Genomic DNA, 20,003 nt, shown 5'->3' with positions numbered 1-20,003 from the left:
CCAGGGCTTGACTCTGCCTACATTTACTCACTCARCTTGCTGCTTCTTCCAGGACACCAGGACCAAGCGAGAGATTCCAGTTAAAATTCTTAGGATCCCAAACACTGCCTTCAACAGAGATRCACAGGAACTAACACCACTGCTCACAGGCCTTGTCTGTTGGAGCTCTTAATGCCCTCTGTCAAACCTGTACTCTACAGGTTTTTTAAGGAAAAAAATATCTGGTCTAAGCATAAAGTTTCTTTCCAAGCCTGATCCAAGTAGAAACAAATTTAATCATGTTTTGTTCCCAGGATGTTTGTTCTTAAGAGGAGTGACAAAGGCATCTTTGCTGGAGTGTGTACTTGTGAAAAGAAAATGGAATTGCCACTTCAGTGTTACTCACAGAGGAGAAAAAGGGAAGACAGCAAAGGAAGAGGGAAGGGGAGACAGACACTCTGCTTTGCAGACAGACACGTGTGGATTCTGGAAATGTTCGTCCTGACTTGAATGGCCTGGACCTTTCACAGATGCTGGTCCCATAGAAGCATTACTGTTCAAAGTACACATTTCAGTGGGATGATATTGCTAAGGAAATGAAGAAAGCGAGCAATAATTTGCAGGACAATTCATGAAAAACAGCACTGAATCAGACTGGTTATCTATTACCACTGCTTTGCTTGGGTGTAAATAGTTGCACACAGCTCAAAGCACTAGCATGAGCCCTATTAAAGCAGGCGGGGTTTCTTTAAGAYGTTAACTAGTCAGTGCAAAAGATACTGTTTTACTGTGCAAAAGACTACATGGAGAAAWGATTTCAGAAGGAAAGAAAAAAAAGAAACTTTTAAGAGCTGCATGTACAAAAGGACTCACATTTCTGTCTGCCTCACAGGATCCAAACAGTGCATGGGAGAAGGAAACACTTGCAACTGGAACTCATGGGAGTGTAAGTTGAGTGAGGAGCTTTCTAGGATAGCCACAGGTGCTGGAAAGGTGAGAGGTGMCAGGCTTGGATGTGCTGGGGACACTCCGCCTTGAATGCTCTGTTTTGGATATGATGAGCCTGAAACTTTCTTTTTCACAAAATTCATGAGGCAGAGGTGGAAGCCGGACCTGGGATGAGATCCACCCTTTGTGAAAGAGGTCTGTCTCCACACCTCAGCTGTGGGCTGCTCTTAAACAGCACTAGTGAAATAGTTCCAATTCCTATAAAGTATCTACATCAAGGTCGGGTTTCTACCTCATCCAACTGTCCTAGGAATTAAAACAGAATCTTCCACTGGAGATACAAGAGTTTGTTCCCTTAAGAAGAAGAGGAAGAATCTGAAGTCCCACTTCCTACAGTCTACAGGAATGCCTTAATGAGCCGGCTGTGGGGAAAAACACTTCTCCCTCCATTGGCTTTAGAAAGGCCCACCCTGATGGCCCTTGCTGGCCAACAAAGCAGACAGGAGCCCCTTCCAGAGCTCCAGACGTGCCAGGCAGCAGATAAATGGGGCACGGGGGTTGGTGACAGCTCAATGGGGCACTCAAATATCTACAGCTGGGACTCAGGCACCTAAGATGGATCTCCTTGTGACAGGGCACTCTGGTCCCTGCAGCAACGGTTTGCTCCAGTATTTCAGTACAAAACCAGGTGGGTAGGGATGGAGTGTATGAGTGAAGGTGGAAWTACCGGCTTCTCAGCACACACTCCTTAACAGACTGCAGAAATCTAAYCCTCTAGGAAAGATTCTGTTAAACCCTACACCCCAAACATATAAAAACACAGTGGCAGTAAATATGCCCACATACAGTAGTTAAAATATATTATTGCATATTATAAACATTATATACAAGGTTAAAATGGATTCTTTACCATTTACTTACAAATGACATTTTTAACTGAATGCCTTACTTACAAGTCCTCATTGCTACATGCTGAGAACTACCAGAGGTATTTGGCAAGACTATACACTACGGAGAGATATGGAGCAGTCTGAGCAAGGGAATTGCCAGCCACCTTCCCCATCYTTAGCACTACACCATTTTTTTTCACTACAGTGGAGAGGACTGCTGTTAAAGTGATTTATACCAGATTTCTGAAATTGGACCAGCGTGGTGCYTTAACATGTTCTAGAATGAGCTTATCCACATGAAAGCAGGGATAAAAATGCTGCATTTCACATTTCCAGTGGATCATCTGCTTACAAATCTGGGGGCTGGGAACTGCTTGTACACTAGAGAGTAAGGAACAATAAATAAGGGTCCAGGTTACCGTGAGTGGCCTTGTGCTTGACAAACCCAAGTCTGTATGCAATGGGCATGCACGTGCAGAATGGATTATGTTTYCCAAGCAGTCTTGTAACAGTTTCTCTGATCAATGTCTGTCAAGTTCCTGGTGAATCTCCTGCTTTCCAGTAAGGATGAAATGCGGTGGTTCCTTACAGAAGGGCTCTGCCCAAGGTTAGATCTCAGTCAGCGTGATCTTGAAGCCTTCGACCATGCTCTCCATGTGCAGGATGAATGTGTCCTCATTGGAGTAGTGCTCAATAATGTTGTCATCCATGTTTACCAGAATRCTGGTGACAAAGGCAAAAAATCAGTATCTTTACATACCCAGGCGGTGAAAGGCAAAGCCACACACCCCACTGCACGTGCTCACTTCACTGACTAAAAGCAATGGAAGAAGATTCCAGCACATGTCAGAACAGGGACAGAAAATTACCAAGATCTGCAGCATTGCCCCTTACAGAGGCCACTACCTGCTGAAGTAGTTAAAGAGAAATGTCACAGCTGGGACTTTCAGGTGCTTCATGACCTGCCTAGGAGGGGAGCTGCCCTGTAGCTCTCTGGCAGACCCTTATAAGGGACCTTGTACATGAGCCTCCCTCTCCTCCTGCTCGGCGATGTGAGTCAGTCGTTTATGTCATTTATGCCTTGCACACTCATTGCAGGCCTCAGAACTCACCTTATATGTGAGAATACTGACATAACATTTCCTATCTTATTTACTTAGAGGGCATGTAAGTGTTTTGTACTCTCTTTACCATAAAGAGCTTCTTGAAACCACTGACAGAAAGAAGCAGCACTTAGAAAATTTCACCTTTCTTTTCAAAACTTAATAAAAACCTAGACAAAAATACAAAATTTAAAAAAGCTGCCCTAAGCTGGAGTTGTGGCTGATGGATTTTAAATGGTATTGCTAGAATACTGTGGTTATTTAGAAGCACAAAAAAATAAAAGGAGAGGTTCACATTTATGGCAGGGTTTATGACCCAGCTATTCTAAACCTGCATCTGTGATTCTCCCATCTAAATTAACTCAGGCACTCCCACCTTTCAGGTCTGGGCAGTRGCTGACCACCTCCTAGCCTTGCAGGGAACCCCACAGGGAATTTGCAGTAAAGGCTGGGCCTCTCCCATGCTACAGCCTGCAGTGTTATTTGGCCTAGAGTCTACAGAACTGGTGTTATTCACATTTATTTTTCAAACAYAAATTCTGTCCCTTCACAGTAAGTGTATGAATATGAATACTGGTCACACRCAGAGTAAAAGTTGATGTTCCCTCCTCTGCCACCTCTGTCTCCACATACACTAAGACTCTTAAGAGTATGGGTTTTATAAAATCAAGCAAAATGATGCTGTAAGCGTCACTGGGATCTCTGGATTCTTCTGCAGGATGCAGCGTTCGTTCTGCTGAGTTCATTTACTTACCCCTTTTTGCTCTTCTTGTAAAGTTTTGCAATCTTTTCGACTGGCAGCCCGTATTTCTCAGAGATCTGAAATCACCAGAACGAGAAAATGACATTAAAGACTAACGAGGAACAGGACRTAACCACATCTCTCCAAAATTGGAGACTAGTTTCCATAGGGTATGAGTCACCAAAAAGAATAAAGCATAAAATGCAAGAAAACCACTGAAGGACGACTCCTTAGGTGATAAATTATCAAGAACAATAAGTACTTCATTGGGCTGTCTTGGCACAGCTTTGCAGTAGYGTGTTATTAACTTGTCTGGACGGCCACTCTGCAGTAAGCCTGTGTATTGTTCATGCAGATGGTGTCCTTGAGTCCTCAGTCTGAGTCCAGATTCTTTTCCATATTTTGTCTCTTCTTTAAGGGAACAGTTCTCATGGCTCTTTTTTTTTTTTTTAAAGAATAGAATTGTCCCAAAAGGCAAAATAATTATGAGCAAGGGACTTTCTGTCAGTGATCAAAGCTCTGCAGTATTCTACTGTCAACCAAAGAAAGCTTCCTGCTCTTCCCCAGTGAAATGAAGTTGCAGCTAAATAGCTGATTCTTGTCTTCTGCATTAGCCAACTGCAATGCACCATTAAAAATCCACTTAAAGACTGCCAAACATCACTCACTGTGAAACTGTGAAATCTTTTTTTTTTTYTGATGTTCAGACTGCCTGTGAGAAAAAACATTTTAGCAGGGTTAACTAGACCAATTCTCATGAAATGAAGAACGAAAAGAAACTAATAGATAAAACTCAGCACCAAGGACAGATTCAGATAGCCAGTATGCCCAGCAAGACTTCAATCCTGACAGAGCCAGGATTCTCCAAGAGACAGAGTTAATTAGCTACATTTTGCCTATACATACATAACCGACATCTTTCCTAACACACAATTTTGTATTTAAAAAGCACAGTGCAAATTCAGGGTTTTGAAGAACCAATAAAACCTTTTCACTGACAACAGGTTCCTCTGACCATAATGTACATCTGTGGCTACAAACTGAAAGGAAAGGATATATTTAAGGAGTAACTGATAAGATACACTAGATTTACCCACTCTTTACATTTTATACCTCATAGTGAACAACATGCAGAACAAGTTAAGTTTTGTAAATATTATTTGTTACTTCAATTTTACTCACGCTAGCACATTTCACTGCCCCCCTGGCTAAGGTGCTGGAGATCCTGATTCTAGTCCTGGTTCTATCTCTTCATGCATTTTGGAGGAGGCCTAATTCGGGYTGCAGGAGCTCCCTAGCAGCCCTGTCACACACTCCCTTCTGCAGGGAGCATTCTGCTTCACACCTTTAGGAACACATTGGCTTCACCCTGCTTGCCTGCTGTCTCACACGGGTGTCCTTGTTRCTATCAGCCTACAACCCCAGTCTTTCTCCCTGTACACACCGGGTGGAAACACTTCCCCAGGGAAGACACCCACCCTACACCCTCAACATGTGCTCACATGGCACAGGAGCTCGAATCCTTGCTCCAAATAAGGCACACACATGTCCCAGTGCTGGGTGTCCTGGCCACTCCGCTTTTCCACAGACAGGACAGGTTGCCCCATCTGCCTTTCATGAACAACTGACCCAGCCCATGCCTGCAGAAACAAAGGAGGATCCGTGGGGCAGGATCCCTGGAAAAAGCCATCACCCACCTCTGACCAGATGCACTTCTGGAGGTACYTTGCCTCTCACTCTTCATTTTACTCTTGGCTTCTCCTTGGCCATATTTCCAAGGCTGCCTTCCTCCGTTGCCTCATTTTGTGCTGCCCATGGAGGGTGGCTCCATATCTTGAGGCCTATGAGTCCTCTAGGGTACYCAGACCTATGGGTCAGSSTCTGTCTCAGAATAAATCCTGACTSTCTCAGAGAAGTTCTCAGARCAGTTTCCACATCATGCTTTTCTTCCTTCTGAAGCTTTGTTTAGCACAGTCTAGCTGGATAGAATATCAGAGAAGCAATCTGATGCTGAACACGGCTTTGATGTAACCCCAAGTTTAACCTTTAATTAAAAGGATAATGCACGTCTCCCTTTTRTCACAGTTGAAGAAAAGCCTTCTTTAGGAGTCAGAGGCAAAGTGCAACTTGAAACTGCAGACCACATCACAACAACCATGTGAACACGAGGGAATGCTCAAGCTCTCTCTCTAGGCTGTTAACTCTGAAGCCTAGCGATACGCTAAAGATTATGTCTAAAGAAGGACACTTTTCCCTGATTCCATGCAAATAAACAAGCAAGAAGAAACCTTCTTGTGCCAAGGYTGTTTCACAGCAGCTAATATCCAGCATTCTGCACATTCCGACTAAAACTTTCCTAGGATATTTGGGATACCTAACAAACACTCCTAACAAATGTTCCCTCAGAGTGATTTGGGACTTTGGGACACCACGTTCTATGAAAGCTACCAGAGGTAGCGCTGGGAAGGCCCTGCCTGTCACCCTGCTTCTGACAGGTGCGGGGCTTATATAGCACGTAGGGATTAGTGAGCTTTGGGAAAGACTTCCAACTGTCGGCATCAGCACATTTCTCAGGGACCCCTATGGATTCAAGCAATTATACTAAACATTGAGCTGTGGAAGCAGGGCTCAAAGCAGGCAGATGGAATAGCCTCCCACTCACAGGGCTCGGAAAACAAGTCTCCAGTGCAAATGTGCTAAGTCCTGTTGTAGAATCTGGGAAAGCAGAGTTAGCATCTGCTAGGACATCTCAATTAACACCCTCCTCTCAAGCAGGCTTGTTGCCCACTCAGAAGAAAAACTGCGACTGCCAAACCACTGTAGAAAACATCTTCTCATCTGGCCCCAGGGAGACTACAATTCAGTAGGAAAAAAAAAATTGGAATCATTTCCTCCCTCACCTTCATTTTCCTCTTTCCATTTTCTGAGCAGAAACTCTACCCTTCCCTTGGGTGGCCAAAGAAGTGAGAGCCTTCAGGGTGGCACTGAAACAAGCCAGGTGTCCCTCTGGGCTGCAGGCCRCTGGCATGGCAAGCCTGCCTTGTAGCACACAGCTGGCTGCAGAGGCCACCAGAAAAGACATCCCCTGTTGGGGTCGGGGCAATGGAAAGGACGATATCTGGGCTGGCTGAGGCATGCAGGAATATATTTGCCAGCTCATTTCTATGGAATACTGGTGTGCTGGAATACCTTTATAGACAGGACACATACACAGAAAGATAAAAAACTGTAGTCTGCAGAGGCTCTGCTGAACTCACCTGTTACTTTCTAACTGTAGAAAGATGTTGGGAGATGCTTGTATTCCCAAAGGAGATTGCCCTCTGCAACTTGAATATATATTTTATTCTGCACAGTACAGAACTGGCAAAGCAACTGAGATCCACAGATTTAACTTACATTTGGCTCAGTCTGAGAGCAGGATTTGGAGCTGGTCAGTTTGGTCATAGTTTATGATGTTTTGTGATGGTTTCAATATTTTTTGTTGAGCAAGGTTGTTGTCTTAAGGAACAAACATATGCCTCATTTTTGAGATTCACTCTATCCCCGAAACCTGAGACTTTCAGATATTTTTCAGAAGAAAAGAGATCTAAGAAGAAATCTGATTGTTCTTTTAGAAAGTGAGTGTGCAAAAAGAATAAAATAAGCAAAACATCTGAGAAAACAATGTCATATTCACAGAAAATCACAAAAAAGCCAAAGGAGTCAGGAAATGTGATAAACAAAAATGTGGATAATTCACGAACAGAGAAGCAGGATATGATTCAGGGTCATTGTCCTTTACACCTGGTGCTATATGATGTTCTAAACTTCAGTTTCTAAGATCTTAGCATTCAATATAGAACTCAAGAGTTTAAAATGTGTACAATTACAAAACTATATGATATGCTGAAAAAAATGTAGACAGAATACTTACAGTATGCATTTTGACAGTTTTTTTGCATTGATTTATTCACTACATCCTACCAAACAGAATTCAAATTTTTCTGAATGTGTTCTTTTCAGTGATCCGGGACATTTCACAACAGATCAGATTTCTCTGGTGCTGAAAACACGGCCCTGAGTCAGCAGCTGTGCTGACAGGGCTATGCAGCAACCTCTCCTGTCTGCACCAGCTTTCTTAGGCTTTTGTATTACATAGTGGTCGGAAAACAGGCAAGGAGATACACAAAATACTGAAGGTAAAATATTTCTATCATACAGCTACAGAAGGATAATGATATACTTTTAATTGCTCTACAAACACAAAATCAAGTCATGTTAAATTTTTATCATGAATCAGACTGCAGCCTCTTCAAGCAAAACCTGTTTTGCTTGGAAGCTTGAAGGCTTGCTTTGCAAAACCTTCTACTGTTTTACTGCTGCTGTTTAACTTTTTTATGTTCTGCCTCCCCAACAGGGCCCTGGCCACAATTAACAAACACAATACTGGCAGAGCACAGTTCAGACAATAGTATACTGCAGCTGAGTGCCCTCAGAGAACAATGATCTGAACAGGTCCTCTAAACAGCCTCACTAATCAGAAGTCTTTTGCCTTCTGCTATTGACCAAATAAAGGTAACTCAGTCATTACTGCTTTCTAAGTGTTCGGTACATGCAACCAGACATTATAATAATTTTATGGGAGCATAAATATATTATTTTTAGCACTCAACTGAGCTCTGTAGAGACATCCTCATCCATCATTTTCTCCTACATAGAGCCAAGGCTGGAATTCAGCTCAGCTTCCCACACATCAGTCTCATATTTGTCCYCCACCAAAGCAGTGAGACACATGACTCGTTCTTCACCGTTCCTGAATCAGCCTTCACATCCTACTAGCCCTCAGCTCACATAAAAGAGGATTAAATTTGAAATATCCCCTTGTGATCATAGTTAATGGACAACAAGCAGAAAATGTGTCGCAGGAGCAGGCTCTCCCCTGGGAGGAGAGGTCCTTGTCAAAAACAGCAAGGGACTGGCTGCTAGGCATTACTGGAGACAAATCAGCTGGCTCTGAATCGCTGCTGCAAAAAGAGACATTTCTGAAAACAGAGTCTGATTCCCCCCAGTCTCTGACACTGGTTAATTACTGCCATTCCTCAAGGCTCAGCTCTGCAAGTCTATTTTATCTCAGCAACTTACTGACAGGACTGGATCCAGAACATGCCAGCATTTCAGACAGAGGCATGCTCTAGAAAACCTTGATAAAATACTTCAAATATATTTAAGAGTAAGTTCATCTCTATATAAGGTTCTATCTCAGTAATATRTTGAAAAATAAGGATTGAAAAATAAGGATTTGCTTACAGTTACAGATAAACAATGTGAGGACAACGAGCACTTACCGCTTCCATTAGCCCCTTTACTGTGGGTGATTTCAGCATCAAAGCATCAAACACCTCATCCGTCTCCTTCCTCACGTACAAAAGCACTGAAACAGAGAAGAGCCAAACTTGGAGCAGGTTCGGCCAACTGAACAGACCAAACACCCTGCACTCAGTAGAAAGACAAACACCAATCTATGACAGACAAAATGAGGTGCTGAAGATAGTTTTCACCATTAAAAAAGAAGTAATTGCATGTCATCAGCAAATCTAAACAGGGAAGACACATCTCGGTTGCTTTGAAAAACAAAGAATTTCTGGCAGATCTGATTTAATGCAAGTAATCTATATCTTCAGGAATTTAGATCTTCATTTGCTGAAATAAGGGAAACCCCAGCTGAAAAACTSTGGTCTTTGCTATTACCTCTCCAGGCTTTATCCAAAAGGCTGGAAAAAGACATTTGGAACAGGTAGGTCTGCTGTGCCTTTAGTCGAGCCTCTGGGAGACAAAGCAAGGAAACAAAGCAGCACCCAGTATCACACGGATGACTTTGAACTGCCCAGATGGAAAATCAGTCATTTGAAGGGATGAGTCCAAAGTCATTTGAGGCTTCACAGGGGAGAAATTCAAAAGCATAACTGGCAGATACTCATCTTATTGCAGGGGCTGCCCCTACTCGGTACCTTATTGCAACTGGTATTTCTGCACAGCTCCTCTTCCCCTCCTCAGACAGCCTGTCAGATCTCAGGGGGTTTCAGTCATGTTGTCCTGCCTATTCTAGCTGTTCTTCTTTCCTTTGTTGCTGAGCTTAAGGCTTGTTCAAGGTGAAGGTAGGAAGCTCGCTGATTATGTGGCCAAAGCCAAGCACACAGGTACAAAGGGAAGCAGCATAATGGTTAGAGAGGTGTTTTGTCTGTAATCTTATATTGCTCAGATAAAACTGCAAGTTAAATGAGATGTTCTTGAATGGATTTTTTCCCTAAAGAAATAGTTTTTTCAAGCAGCAGCACTGCATGTCAGAGGCAAATATAAACGCATTGTTAAATATTTTATATTTCTATGGAATAAACTCCATGGGTAATCATCTCTTCTCTGCTAGATGAAAAAGGTAACTTTTGAAAGCTTTAAGCCTTGCAGTCCAGAAGACATCCTCACCATATTATTTGATTTTACGGCAGCTGATATGGAGATAAACTGAGAGAAAGGACAGTATTTTTCATACAGAACCAATTCTATGGGAGCTAATTTTCAATTTAAGACTGCAGCAGCTTGAACTCCAAGCCATTTGCAGGAAACTGTAGCTTCTTAGCCTATGTTTCCAAATAACAGAAAAAGATTTMAAATTTGGCTGGTGAGATCAGTCTCCAGGCTTGGTTTACAAGCCAGACTCCATGGGCAAAGGCAGGTTTTCTTTCCTCTTTAATTTACAAGTGTTAGCCACAAAACTGCTCCCACAAGCAGGAAGAGCCAGAAGCTTTATACCACATTTTGGTGTTTATTTGGAACCTGCCTGACAGTTCCCTTTTTAAGGTAACAGATATGGAAGATGAGATAACTTTGGGTCACAACCTAAATAGTTGTCAGTATATGAAAAAAAAAAATTAAAAAAAAAAATTTTAAAAAAAGCAGTCATTAAACTTTTTCAGTTTTGAAATATTTACTGGCATGAGCAAGTACTTGCTCGAGCTGCTTGATCTACCTGGACTAACACTTTTATTAATTCAATAATTCTCTTCTTGTGACTAGAGGGCTGCCCTGGGACTCCCAGCCTTTCAACTATCTGGACCATCTGCCAACCTTAATAATTGCAAACACGGATCTGAAAGAAGGAATAATGCCTCAGTTTGAGGTTAAGGTTAGGGACGTTATACAATAAAAATGCTGGGCTTTAAATCTCTCTGTTGTGCTTGGCTTGTCAGAAAACATTATGTTGAATGAAAGATCCATTACAAGGATAATGGGGAACTTGAATCACTCTTATACACAGAGAGACCAGATTAATAAACATGTGGGGGTATGTATTTTTTTTCTTTCTTTCTTCCTTTTTTTTTTTTCTTTTAACCACATTTTTTAACCACATTCATGCCATCTAGATCATTTACTTTAAAAGTACAGTTTGCAATATCTGGGGAAAAAAAAAAAAAAAACTTGTACCAGGCAGTGTGCTATTTTTTGAGAGCAAGTCAGATGAATTCAAATTTGTCTAATCTCTACACTAACTAATTTCATTTCTACACATTCTTGCCAGCAGTGAAAGCCACTGTGCTACCTAATGCTCTTTTGATGCCAAAAAGAGCTGCGAAAGATAGAGGCCACAAATTTGTATTTAGTTGCCTATGAAGTAGCCAGATTTACAGAACGCAGAGTGGCAACCAGCTTTGGCCAAAGTCTGGGGAGACTGGTGCATCTGGGGAGATTTTTGGAAGCTGGGCTACTAAACTGGGGATTTATATCTGAATCTGCATTCACATATAAGAACAGTGCTAACTATTTCTTCTAAAAAGGTTAACTGCTTGATTAACAAATCTGCCCTGGCAGAAAACACACAGGTATGTGGCAAAAAGGAAACCAGAAACGTGCTGGMGCACTGAGACCATTGATCATGAGCCAGGTCTGGGTCCAGCCACTGCCAATGCCCAAAACAGACATCAGGAGCTAAAGCCCAACTACTAAACTCTTTGAAAAGTGGCCTCTGGAACAGATGTGGCATTTAGACAGGACKGGTACACAGCTCTCCTCTTCTATACTTGGCGTTGGCATTAATTGCCCAGGTACACATTCTCTAGTTAAACAAAGGTACGGAGTGAACTGAATATTTTAGAGTAATTTAAATTGACTTTCCTGAGAGACAAAATGTAGGGGGRAAAAAAAAGCTTCATTCCTCAGACTGAGGCTTACAATGCTGCAAATCTCTCTGGTCTGTAACACAGATGCTAGACTTAGAATTAATGGGAAACACCAATGAAATCTGAAAGGAAAAGTGATTTGAAAACTATCAGCAGGAACTCAAAACAGGAAAAAGCCACAAATCTAACCGAGCAACTAGCTGTGCTGCACAGCTGGTACAGCTTAACATACTTTACATTGCTGTGTCGGGCACTTGTATCTCCCTTAGAGCTCAAGGAGATGAAAGACAAATTCAAGAGGATGCAGCAAAGCTGTGTGAGAACATGAACTTTGTTTTACTGATGGTTTGCAAACTCTCCAGATCTGCTCTCCTGAGGGCGGCCCATGAATATTTTCACTTCCATTGGACAGTTTTACAACTAGATCCAACGGGCAGAGGTGAAATTGCACAGGGCAGCATCATGCACCACTCCAGTTCTTCATATCTTTGGGTTCCCTTCCCTTTAATACATGTTTTCATATACAAGGTATGTTCTGTCTTACGTATTATACCAGTGCCCGATCTGTATCAGCCCTCTTGAGTTATTAATTCTGCAGTGCCAAATAATTCTGGGAGAAAAAAATTAAAAAAGGCTTTTAGCATGGCCCAGCCTGGTTAAAAGAGCAGCACATTTCATTGGGGTTGGACTAGATGATCTCTAGAGGTCCCTTCCAACCTTAGCCATTCTGTGATTCTGTGAATTATCTGGTGACTTCCGTGGCCAAGACGGTCAAACCAGTAGCTGCAGCTGAGCCGCGATCCATCGGCACAATCCCAGCGGCGGGGCTCCGGGCGGCAGGAAGTTGAGCAGAGCAAGGGCCAGGCTGGAAGGGCCTTGAGTGCCGGCCAGCGCAGGGCACCTTGCGGGAAGCACTCACCAGGAAGGGGATGCAAAGGCATCCTCTGGCTTCCCTGAGTCCATCCAGGCCTCTGCTGGATTTAATTACTTAACATAGTTTTGTCACCAGCTGAAACACACCTTTTCTTTCAAATCTTCCCCCTTGGGATGGTTGCGATTCCTGGATGATGTTAAAACAATTTATCATAGTAAAGGAGAGGAATAATCAAAGCAAACTGATGTCTCCTTGCAGGCAGCTCTCCATGCTTCTGTCTGGGAAAGTGCAGGAGGAGAAGGTTCTTTATACAACTGTTGTGACTGTCTCCTTCTGGCAGATGGAGGCCACACTGATCAGGTGAGTTTGGTCAGGGCTTGGGGACAACCAGATGTCATCTATGGCCAGTGCTAAGTAATTAATTGAAGATTAAATTAAAAGGTTACGTTAACATTTATTCCAAGGAGATACATGCCTCCATGCTTGTATGGTTCATGGGCACCTTTCTAACCAACAAAGAAACCCTGTAAGTGCAGAATAATGGGAGGTTGTTCCTGTGAAGCTCAAAGGAGGCTTAAAAGTGGCCTAGCTAAGAACAGTTGTGTTCAGTTGAGAACTGTGGCTCAGTGCTTTGCTGTCTCACAAACTGATGAGTGAATCTCAAAACATCTCCCAGACTGAGTGATATAAGCTGTTCATGCCCCTGGAGCCTCCAATAAGCTTACATGACAGAACTGCTGAGACTGAGGAAATGGCAAACACTCTTCCGAATGTCTAACTGAAGAGGTGCAAGAAGTGATCACCTACATGTCACTGCTCCAGTACTGCACGGGAAGCGACTGTATGCAAAGCAGAGGGCAACCAAAGGCTCATCCTTACCCTGACTGCAAAGTTCAATAGCTGAACCTAAATCACTGCTTGAGTGGTACTCAGGTTAACCTACATTGTAGCAGACTGGTAAACAGCAGCTCACCTAGTACAGAATATGAAATGTGAGTGTGGTAATGTCGCTTAGGGCAGTCACAACAGCTAAGGGAAACAAAGTCTTAAACACTTCATTTAGGTCTGCTGGAGGATATGTGGCCATGCCTTAGCTTTCTAATAGGGTAGGAAAGTGGTGAGATGTTATTCAGATTCATCTCACTCTGTAGTCGGCATTTGTCTGTGCATGGTCTCTTTATTTAACCCSTAAATACAATCTCTTTGTATTTTCTATTTTTTTGTATTTTACACAAATTTGTTTATTCATCCATTCTGGAGAGTATACAACCTGCTTTCTCTTTATTGGCTGCTTTAAAATTATTAATAGCATTTGATAAAATGTTTACATTGACAAGTATTATGCCAATAATTCTTACATCCACATCTTACTCYACAGTTGCACTAGCATCAAGCAACCAACTTGGTTTGAGCCAGCCCTGTCCTTCAGTGACTGAGGGCATGAATCCCAGAGCATTATTTTTAACTCTTGAGAATTGACTCTTACCTCTTTTCAGACCTTCCTCTTTCATCTGCTTCAAAGGYGACGGGCCAAACTCCTCCTCCACAGGCCGGAACATCCTTTTGACCAGGACACTGCTCCTAGAAAGCACACCACACAAACCATGTCAGGGCAAAGCCGCCTCCTGACAGCACAGGAGACATCAGCAACAGAGAAGACTCACTCTGTACTCCAGCAAAAACCCCACCCGCTATTCAAGTAACAACAGACCCGAAGCCGCAAGGATTTGACTCTTGAGGCTTATCCAAGAACTCTCCACGTTTCTCAAATTGCCCAGACTGACCGACTGGGACAGGTGACAGGAAAACCCACGCCTACGTTGCATATGAGTAGGAAAACTCAAMGGCCTGTAACTCCTTTAATGTTCATAAGGACAGAGGGAGACAAAGAAGGAAAAGCAATAACAGCTAAGCGAGGAGGTGAAGCCACATCTCAACATGGATTCGCCCTCACCGCCCTGGGTCAAGGAGGCAGCCTCAGGAAATGCTGACAGGGTTTTGGGAACAGCCAAGGCCTTGCAAGCCCRCGAGTTCAGAAGGGGCAGCAACGGGGGCCAAGACCAGCTGGGCCCTGGGACCCGCAGTGCCAGGGAGCTGCTGTCCCCAGGCTGCTGCCACCGCAGCCCCGTGGCACCTCCCTGCCCCGCGTCACCACGGAGCAGTCACACACACAGATATATCCCTATGTACGTATAGACACATGCATACGCACGTGGGCTACTGAACAGCTTCCAAATTTCACTGCTTTACGCAACAGTTCCGGGCAGATTATTTTTGAACTGATTTGCCAATCTTTATATAAAAATGGCTTTATTATCAAATACATTGTCCTGTCCCTGTACTGAGCCATTTTACTTGGAAATGTACAAACAAAAAGAGATTATAAAAAGCCAGTTTGCATGCAGGAAAAAAAAAAAAGAAAAAATCAAGAAGAAGAAGAATTTTAAATTTTAAATTTAAATTTAACATAAAAGAAACTTCTACCAGTCCTACATGCTATGCAGCTACATAGAAGAATATAAAGGGAGAGGGAGAAAGTAATCAATTTTATTTTGGAGTTTTGAGTCTGTTTTCTACGGTTTTGGACTGCTAACTGTGAAATTTGTTCAACAATAAATGTCTTACCCTTCTCTCTCATCATCTGTATTATAGTAAACCTGGAAAAGTGGAAAAAATAAATTATTCCCAGAGCTCAGACACCTGCTGAGCAGGGTAACTTCAAAAGGGAGAAAAGACAACAACAGGTTTGCATCATCTATTTGTCTATTAATAACCCCTTTCCTTCTATAAAGTAAAACATCCATATTTCTAATGGTGATCTGGAGAAACTGCACCTTAGAAAAACTGCTGTTGAATATTGTCTAATGGAAACACTTCAAAGCATTTTGACAGACAGTGTCCTCTCCTCTGGTTTATAGCATTTTTTCAATTATTTCACAATCCTATAAACCAGATCACTTTTCACCTAAATTACTCTTAATATGACTTAAGCCACAACACTCTCAAGCTTTTATGTGTATTTAATGCTGTCTGAAAAACCTAATTAAACCAGAAAGGCCAATATTAAACTACAAGCCTAATGGAAATCCAATTACTAATAGCACAGATGATATGTATCTATTTTGCACATGCTGTGGATAGCTAGATGTGTAAGTCCAGGTCCTTGTTCAGTTTAAATCAGCATAATTCACATTCACTGAGACCAAACTTACAACAGCAGCAAATGTGGCTAATATTTGCAGCAGAGGTATAAAGCCACAGGCCAACGTGAAAAGCTTTATAAAATAGCCTGTCAAATCCCCCCATAATATGTCATGGACATGGACAAATTTCCAGACTCATGCTGGCAAAATTCAGAGCAAAATTCAATGAATTTGTCATTCATTGGGACCCTCAATGTAAGCAGGGTCCCAGAGAGGCCTTTAAACTCTGAACCTACACGAGGAAAATAGTTCAGAGGTGTCTTTGCAAATCTGAGCTCTACAATTCAAGTCCAAGCCCCGAAAGTAGCTGCAGAACACTGACATAATATAACATTTTTCTACTAGAAAATACCAGACACAATTGAAAAGTTCAGGGTAACACAAATGTTGATATTGCAACCTATATAGAATTAAAAGTCAGGAATGAGCATGGCCTAAGAGCTAAGAGCAAAACAGTTATTTTCCAGTTAGTTTAGAAAATTATTTACAGGATTCCATGCATTAGGATATGCTTCCACCTTCCTCTGTTTTGAGACAAATCCACATTCTGTTTTGAAAGTCATGAGGACAGAAGGTACCCAGCCCTGATTTGTGAGTGGGAGTCYTTCCAATTTTGGAGAATAAGTCAGTGACAGCTGTGACTGCAACGTCTGCGGTCTTTCTGCTTTGCTCTACCACAATGCTTTAAAATAATGACAATTCAAACGTGGTATCACTTCTTCTTCATTACTTTTTATATTTTACAGGAAGCTGCCTATAAAATTTGATCATCCATAACCTGTCTTTATAAACATACACACAAATATCTCACTCTGCTCCCTGAGAGCACAATGAATTGCAAGTTCATATATAAACAAAATGTCAGAACTGATGCTAAATTCAGGTCTGCAGTTTGCCCACAGGCAATAAAACAGGTCTTCAAAGTCAAGTCAGCAAAGACTTTGTCAGTGGTGATAATGACTCCAAGACTTCAGCAATATGTCACTACCGACCATTAAAAATGGCGTAGTAGATTTTTATTTCCTCTACTGTGTTTTGGAGTCCACATATATTCTCAGATCTCTAGATGATGCCTACCGAAATATGCAGCAGTGTTTACATTTATAATGAGCTACATCTCATTATACGTTTAAGACTGCTCCTTGTTTGCAACCACCACAGGGAGGAGGACCTCTTCTACCACAAGGTGGCACTTTATTTCGTCAAGTCAACTAGTATTTTCAAATAAAAAGTTTTTCTGTCAGGCACAAATCAATCTTCTGTTTCCAAAATCCTGATTATTTGTTCCACTCTTTCTTCTTAGMGGAACAATGACAAAACCAGAACAAAACACAATGCAGTCCATTATTAATGAGTTATAAATCCCTTTTTCATTCCTAGAACTAGGAAAGGCATTTGTTTATTGAGTCTTTGCTAAGTGTCTTTGTGCACTCAGTGCCAGGCTAGTCCGGAACCACTCTTACCAAACTGATAGCCGAAATAGTCACCATGGACAGGGCTTTCTTTGGGTAAAACATGACGCAAAACCTGCACCCGAGTTACAGTTGGACACCTGCTCATCTCATTCTTTCTGCTTCCTACCTGTCCAGTTCTTTGCAGGTTGCCAAAATGAACATCTGGAATGAAAAGAACTGGCTGGGAATCCAGGTCAGCCATCGTTTTGAAGAAGGTGATATCGCTCTTTTTTTGCAGAGGGAGAGCACTCAGCTTCCCTTCAGCTGTTGGGAAGATCACAAAGTTATTCAGTTATGACACGAGGCATATTTAACCCAAACTAAGCCCAGGCAAGAAGGGCTTGTCTTACTCACAGTTACTACACGGGGCCTGCGATGCCTGGCCTTTGCCTTTCTTCCTGTTTTGCTTCCTCTCTTCATCCCGGATTTTCCTTTCTGCTCCCTGATGCAAAACAAAACACAAGGCACAGGTATTACCCTACAAGGAACCCATGTGAGCTTTGGCCCATGCAGTACCTGGAACTGTAGCACCAGGCCCGCTGGAAACACCAAAACACGGGCGAGCCCCATAGCCTGCAACCCGCCAAGGAAGCAGCTCCGGCGCTCCCCACATTACGTGCTGAGGGGCGCCCCTGTGGCAGGCTACGCTCTTAGCTCAAGCCTATGCTAAGCTCTTCCTAAACTCTCCTCCACCCACCTGCTTTTGGGGTGGGACTGCCCTGCAGCAGCCGCCTTTGCAAAGGCCTTTGAGATCTTCCACTGCCAGAAGGCTACAGTAACTTGCCAGTAACGCGGGGGCTCCTACAGGAACAGGCATTTCAAACAGGGAGAAGTCCTCGAGAAACTTGAAAGAAACTTGAAACACTGCCCCATTAGACCCCAGGAACTCCTGGGAAGTTGCAAGCTTCTGTTATGTAAATATAGGCCAACAAGTTTAGAAAATAAAACTTGTTACTGACATAAAAAGCAGCAACACCTCCTTTGAAGCTCTWATTTACTTTTAAAATATGAATATAATAATATAATACACTTGTGAAGGGTATTAAGGATTCATATGTTCACGGACAGCAATTAAAAATTAAATTTTTTTTCCAACTTAAATTTAGAAATTTCTTTAAAAGAAAATGGGAAGGGGGGAAGCAAAGTCAGAAATATTAATTTAAGTGAGCAAAGCTCACCTATGAGTGAAATAAAATACAAGAAAAGATGGACTCCTGGTTGTGACCTGTCAATGGCTTTCCAGAGGGTGAAACAGGTGGAGGAAAAAGCCTCTCTTTAAAGAGCTGCCCACTAGGAACCAGGTGCCCAGTAGAAACATGGCCTTGGCAAGCCAGTTCGCACTGGCCTCAGCCCCAGAAGGTGCCCGAGTTCCGTAAGATTCGGTTATGTCCTTRAGTGCCCAAACTGACACTTGTATGGACTCCTCTCTACTTCTAAACGCCCCCTGTTCTTCGACAGGCGAGGAAGAGCTCTGCCCCACTGCTCGGCCATGGAGGCAGCGTGTGTGGGAGCACCGTGCCGCACAGCGGCGTCCTTCCTTGCTGAGAGGGCCTCGGCCTCCTGCCTGTGACACACASGGTACCTTTGGCTGCCTTCCTTCGATACTCTCTGTTACAAGGAGCCTGGGAAGGTCCCGCAGCGTTGTCGCCTGGCACTCGAGATCACCAAGTCACTGGGGACACAGGCAGGGCCCTCACACTGACAGAGCTGCCCCTACAGCTCCACCACCCACCAGCCATGAACAAAACCCAGTCTAAGAACTTCAGCTGACTCAAGATACGCCGTTTCTGCGGGGCTGCTACGCGTCTGGGGTTCTGTCCTGCAAGGTGTGAAGCAGTTTAGCTCCAGCCCAGCCAAGTCCTTACCCCAGTAAGGACCACCATGGCTATGAAGTCCATGCGTATGCCTTTTTCTAGATCAAGCCCAAAGTATTTCACATTTGATAAGACAGGCCTACGGACTTCAGGTTTCTTCTCTCTAAAGCTGAAGACTGGTAGGCAATTAAATATGCTCTGCATCCTATAATAATCTGTTTTCACTATTACTATCCATATTGAAGACTAGCTCAGTTCAGGAACTGCAGGTCAGGAACTGCACATATTCAAAATAACAAGTAGTTTTCCCTGAGAAAAGAAAAGAGGATTAATTTGGAAGAACAATGTCATGGTATTTGCCAAGTCAAATGCTGCTGCTTCTTTCCAGCAAAGCTGATCACATACATAAAATGAAAATGTCTCCAAGCCACCAGTTCTTCCATACTCAGTGTTTAAAGTATTTTGAACATATAAATAGACCTGGTAGCAAGTTTCCCTGACAACCTACATAAGGAATAAAAATAATATTCTCTTATGATAAAACAGCATGAGTGATCCACACATGATAAGAAGACTACAAGGGCAGAGATAATCAGCACTGAGAAAACAAGATGAGCACCACAACGGTTGATCTGAAGACTGTCTACTGGAGAAGAAATATGGACCAAAGTTTGGAGAATGAATCAGCAGCAAACTAGCAATTACAACCTTTGCAGCCTTTGCCTCCATTCACTCATGTTGCATAAAGCACGTTTCATCTGAGCCTGGGATGCTCTCTAATTTATATGCAAAAGAATAGTAAATTTAAGTAACTGCCTGAACAGATACTGACAAAACTGCTAAATC

General features: G+C 42.7%; 1 protein-coding gene across 1 annotated transcript in view; it reads right to left on the bottom strand.

The window, feature by feature from the left end:
- Positions 1-1,025: 1,025 nt before the first annotated feature.
- Positions 1,026-20,003, bottom strand: part of GRHL2 (grainyhead like transcription factor 2) — a 61,858-nt gene continuing 42,880 nt past the window's right edge. Inside the window, exons 10-16 of the mRNA XM_026050043.1 lie at positions 17,698-17,785; positions 17,471-17,607; positions 15,312-15,343; positions 14,173-14,267; positions 8,987-9,072; positions 3,675-3,739; positions 1,026-2,540 (exon numbers count right to left, since the gene is read on the bottom strand). Of these exons, the coding sequence (XP_025905828.1) occupies positions 2,426-2,540; positions 3,675-3,739; positions 8,987-9,072; positions 14,173-14,267; positions 15,312-15,343; positions 17,471-17,607; positions 17,698-17,785 (618 nt within the window). The 3' untranslated portion in view covers positions 1,026-2,425. The remainder of the gene's footprint in view (positions 2,541-3,674; positions 3,740-8,986; positions 9,073-14,172; positions 14,268-15,311; positions 15,344-17,470; positions 17,608-17,697; positions 17,786-20,003) is intronic.

Source organism: Nothoprocta perdicaria, unplaced genomic scaffold (assembly GCF_003342845.1).
Source record: "Nothoprocta perdicaria isolate Ctin4 unplaced genomic scaffold, notPer1 scaffold_64, whole genome shotgun sequence".
In the NCBI taxonomy this organism is placed as follows: Eukaryota; Metazoa; Chordata; class Aves; order Tinamiformes; family Tinamidae; genus Nothoprocta; species Nothoprocta perdicaria.
This window is presented reverse-complemented; position numbering and strand designations above follow the sequence as displayed.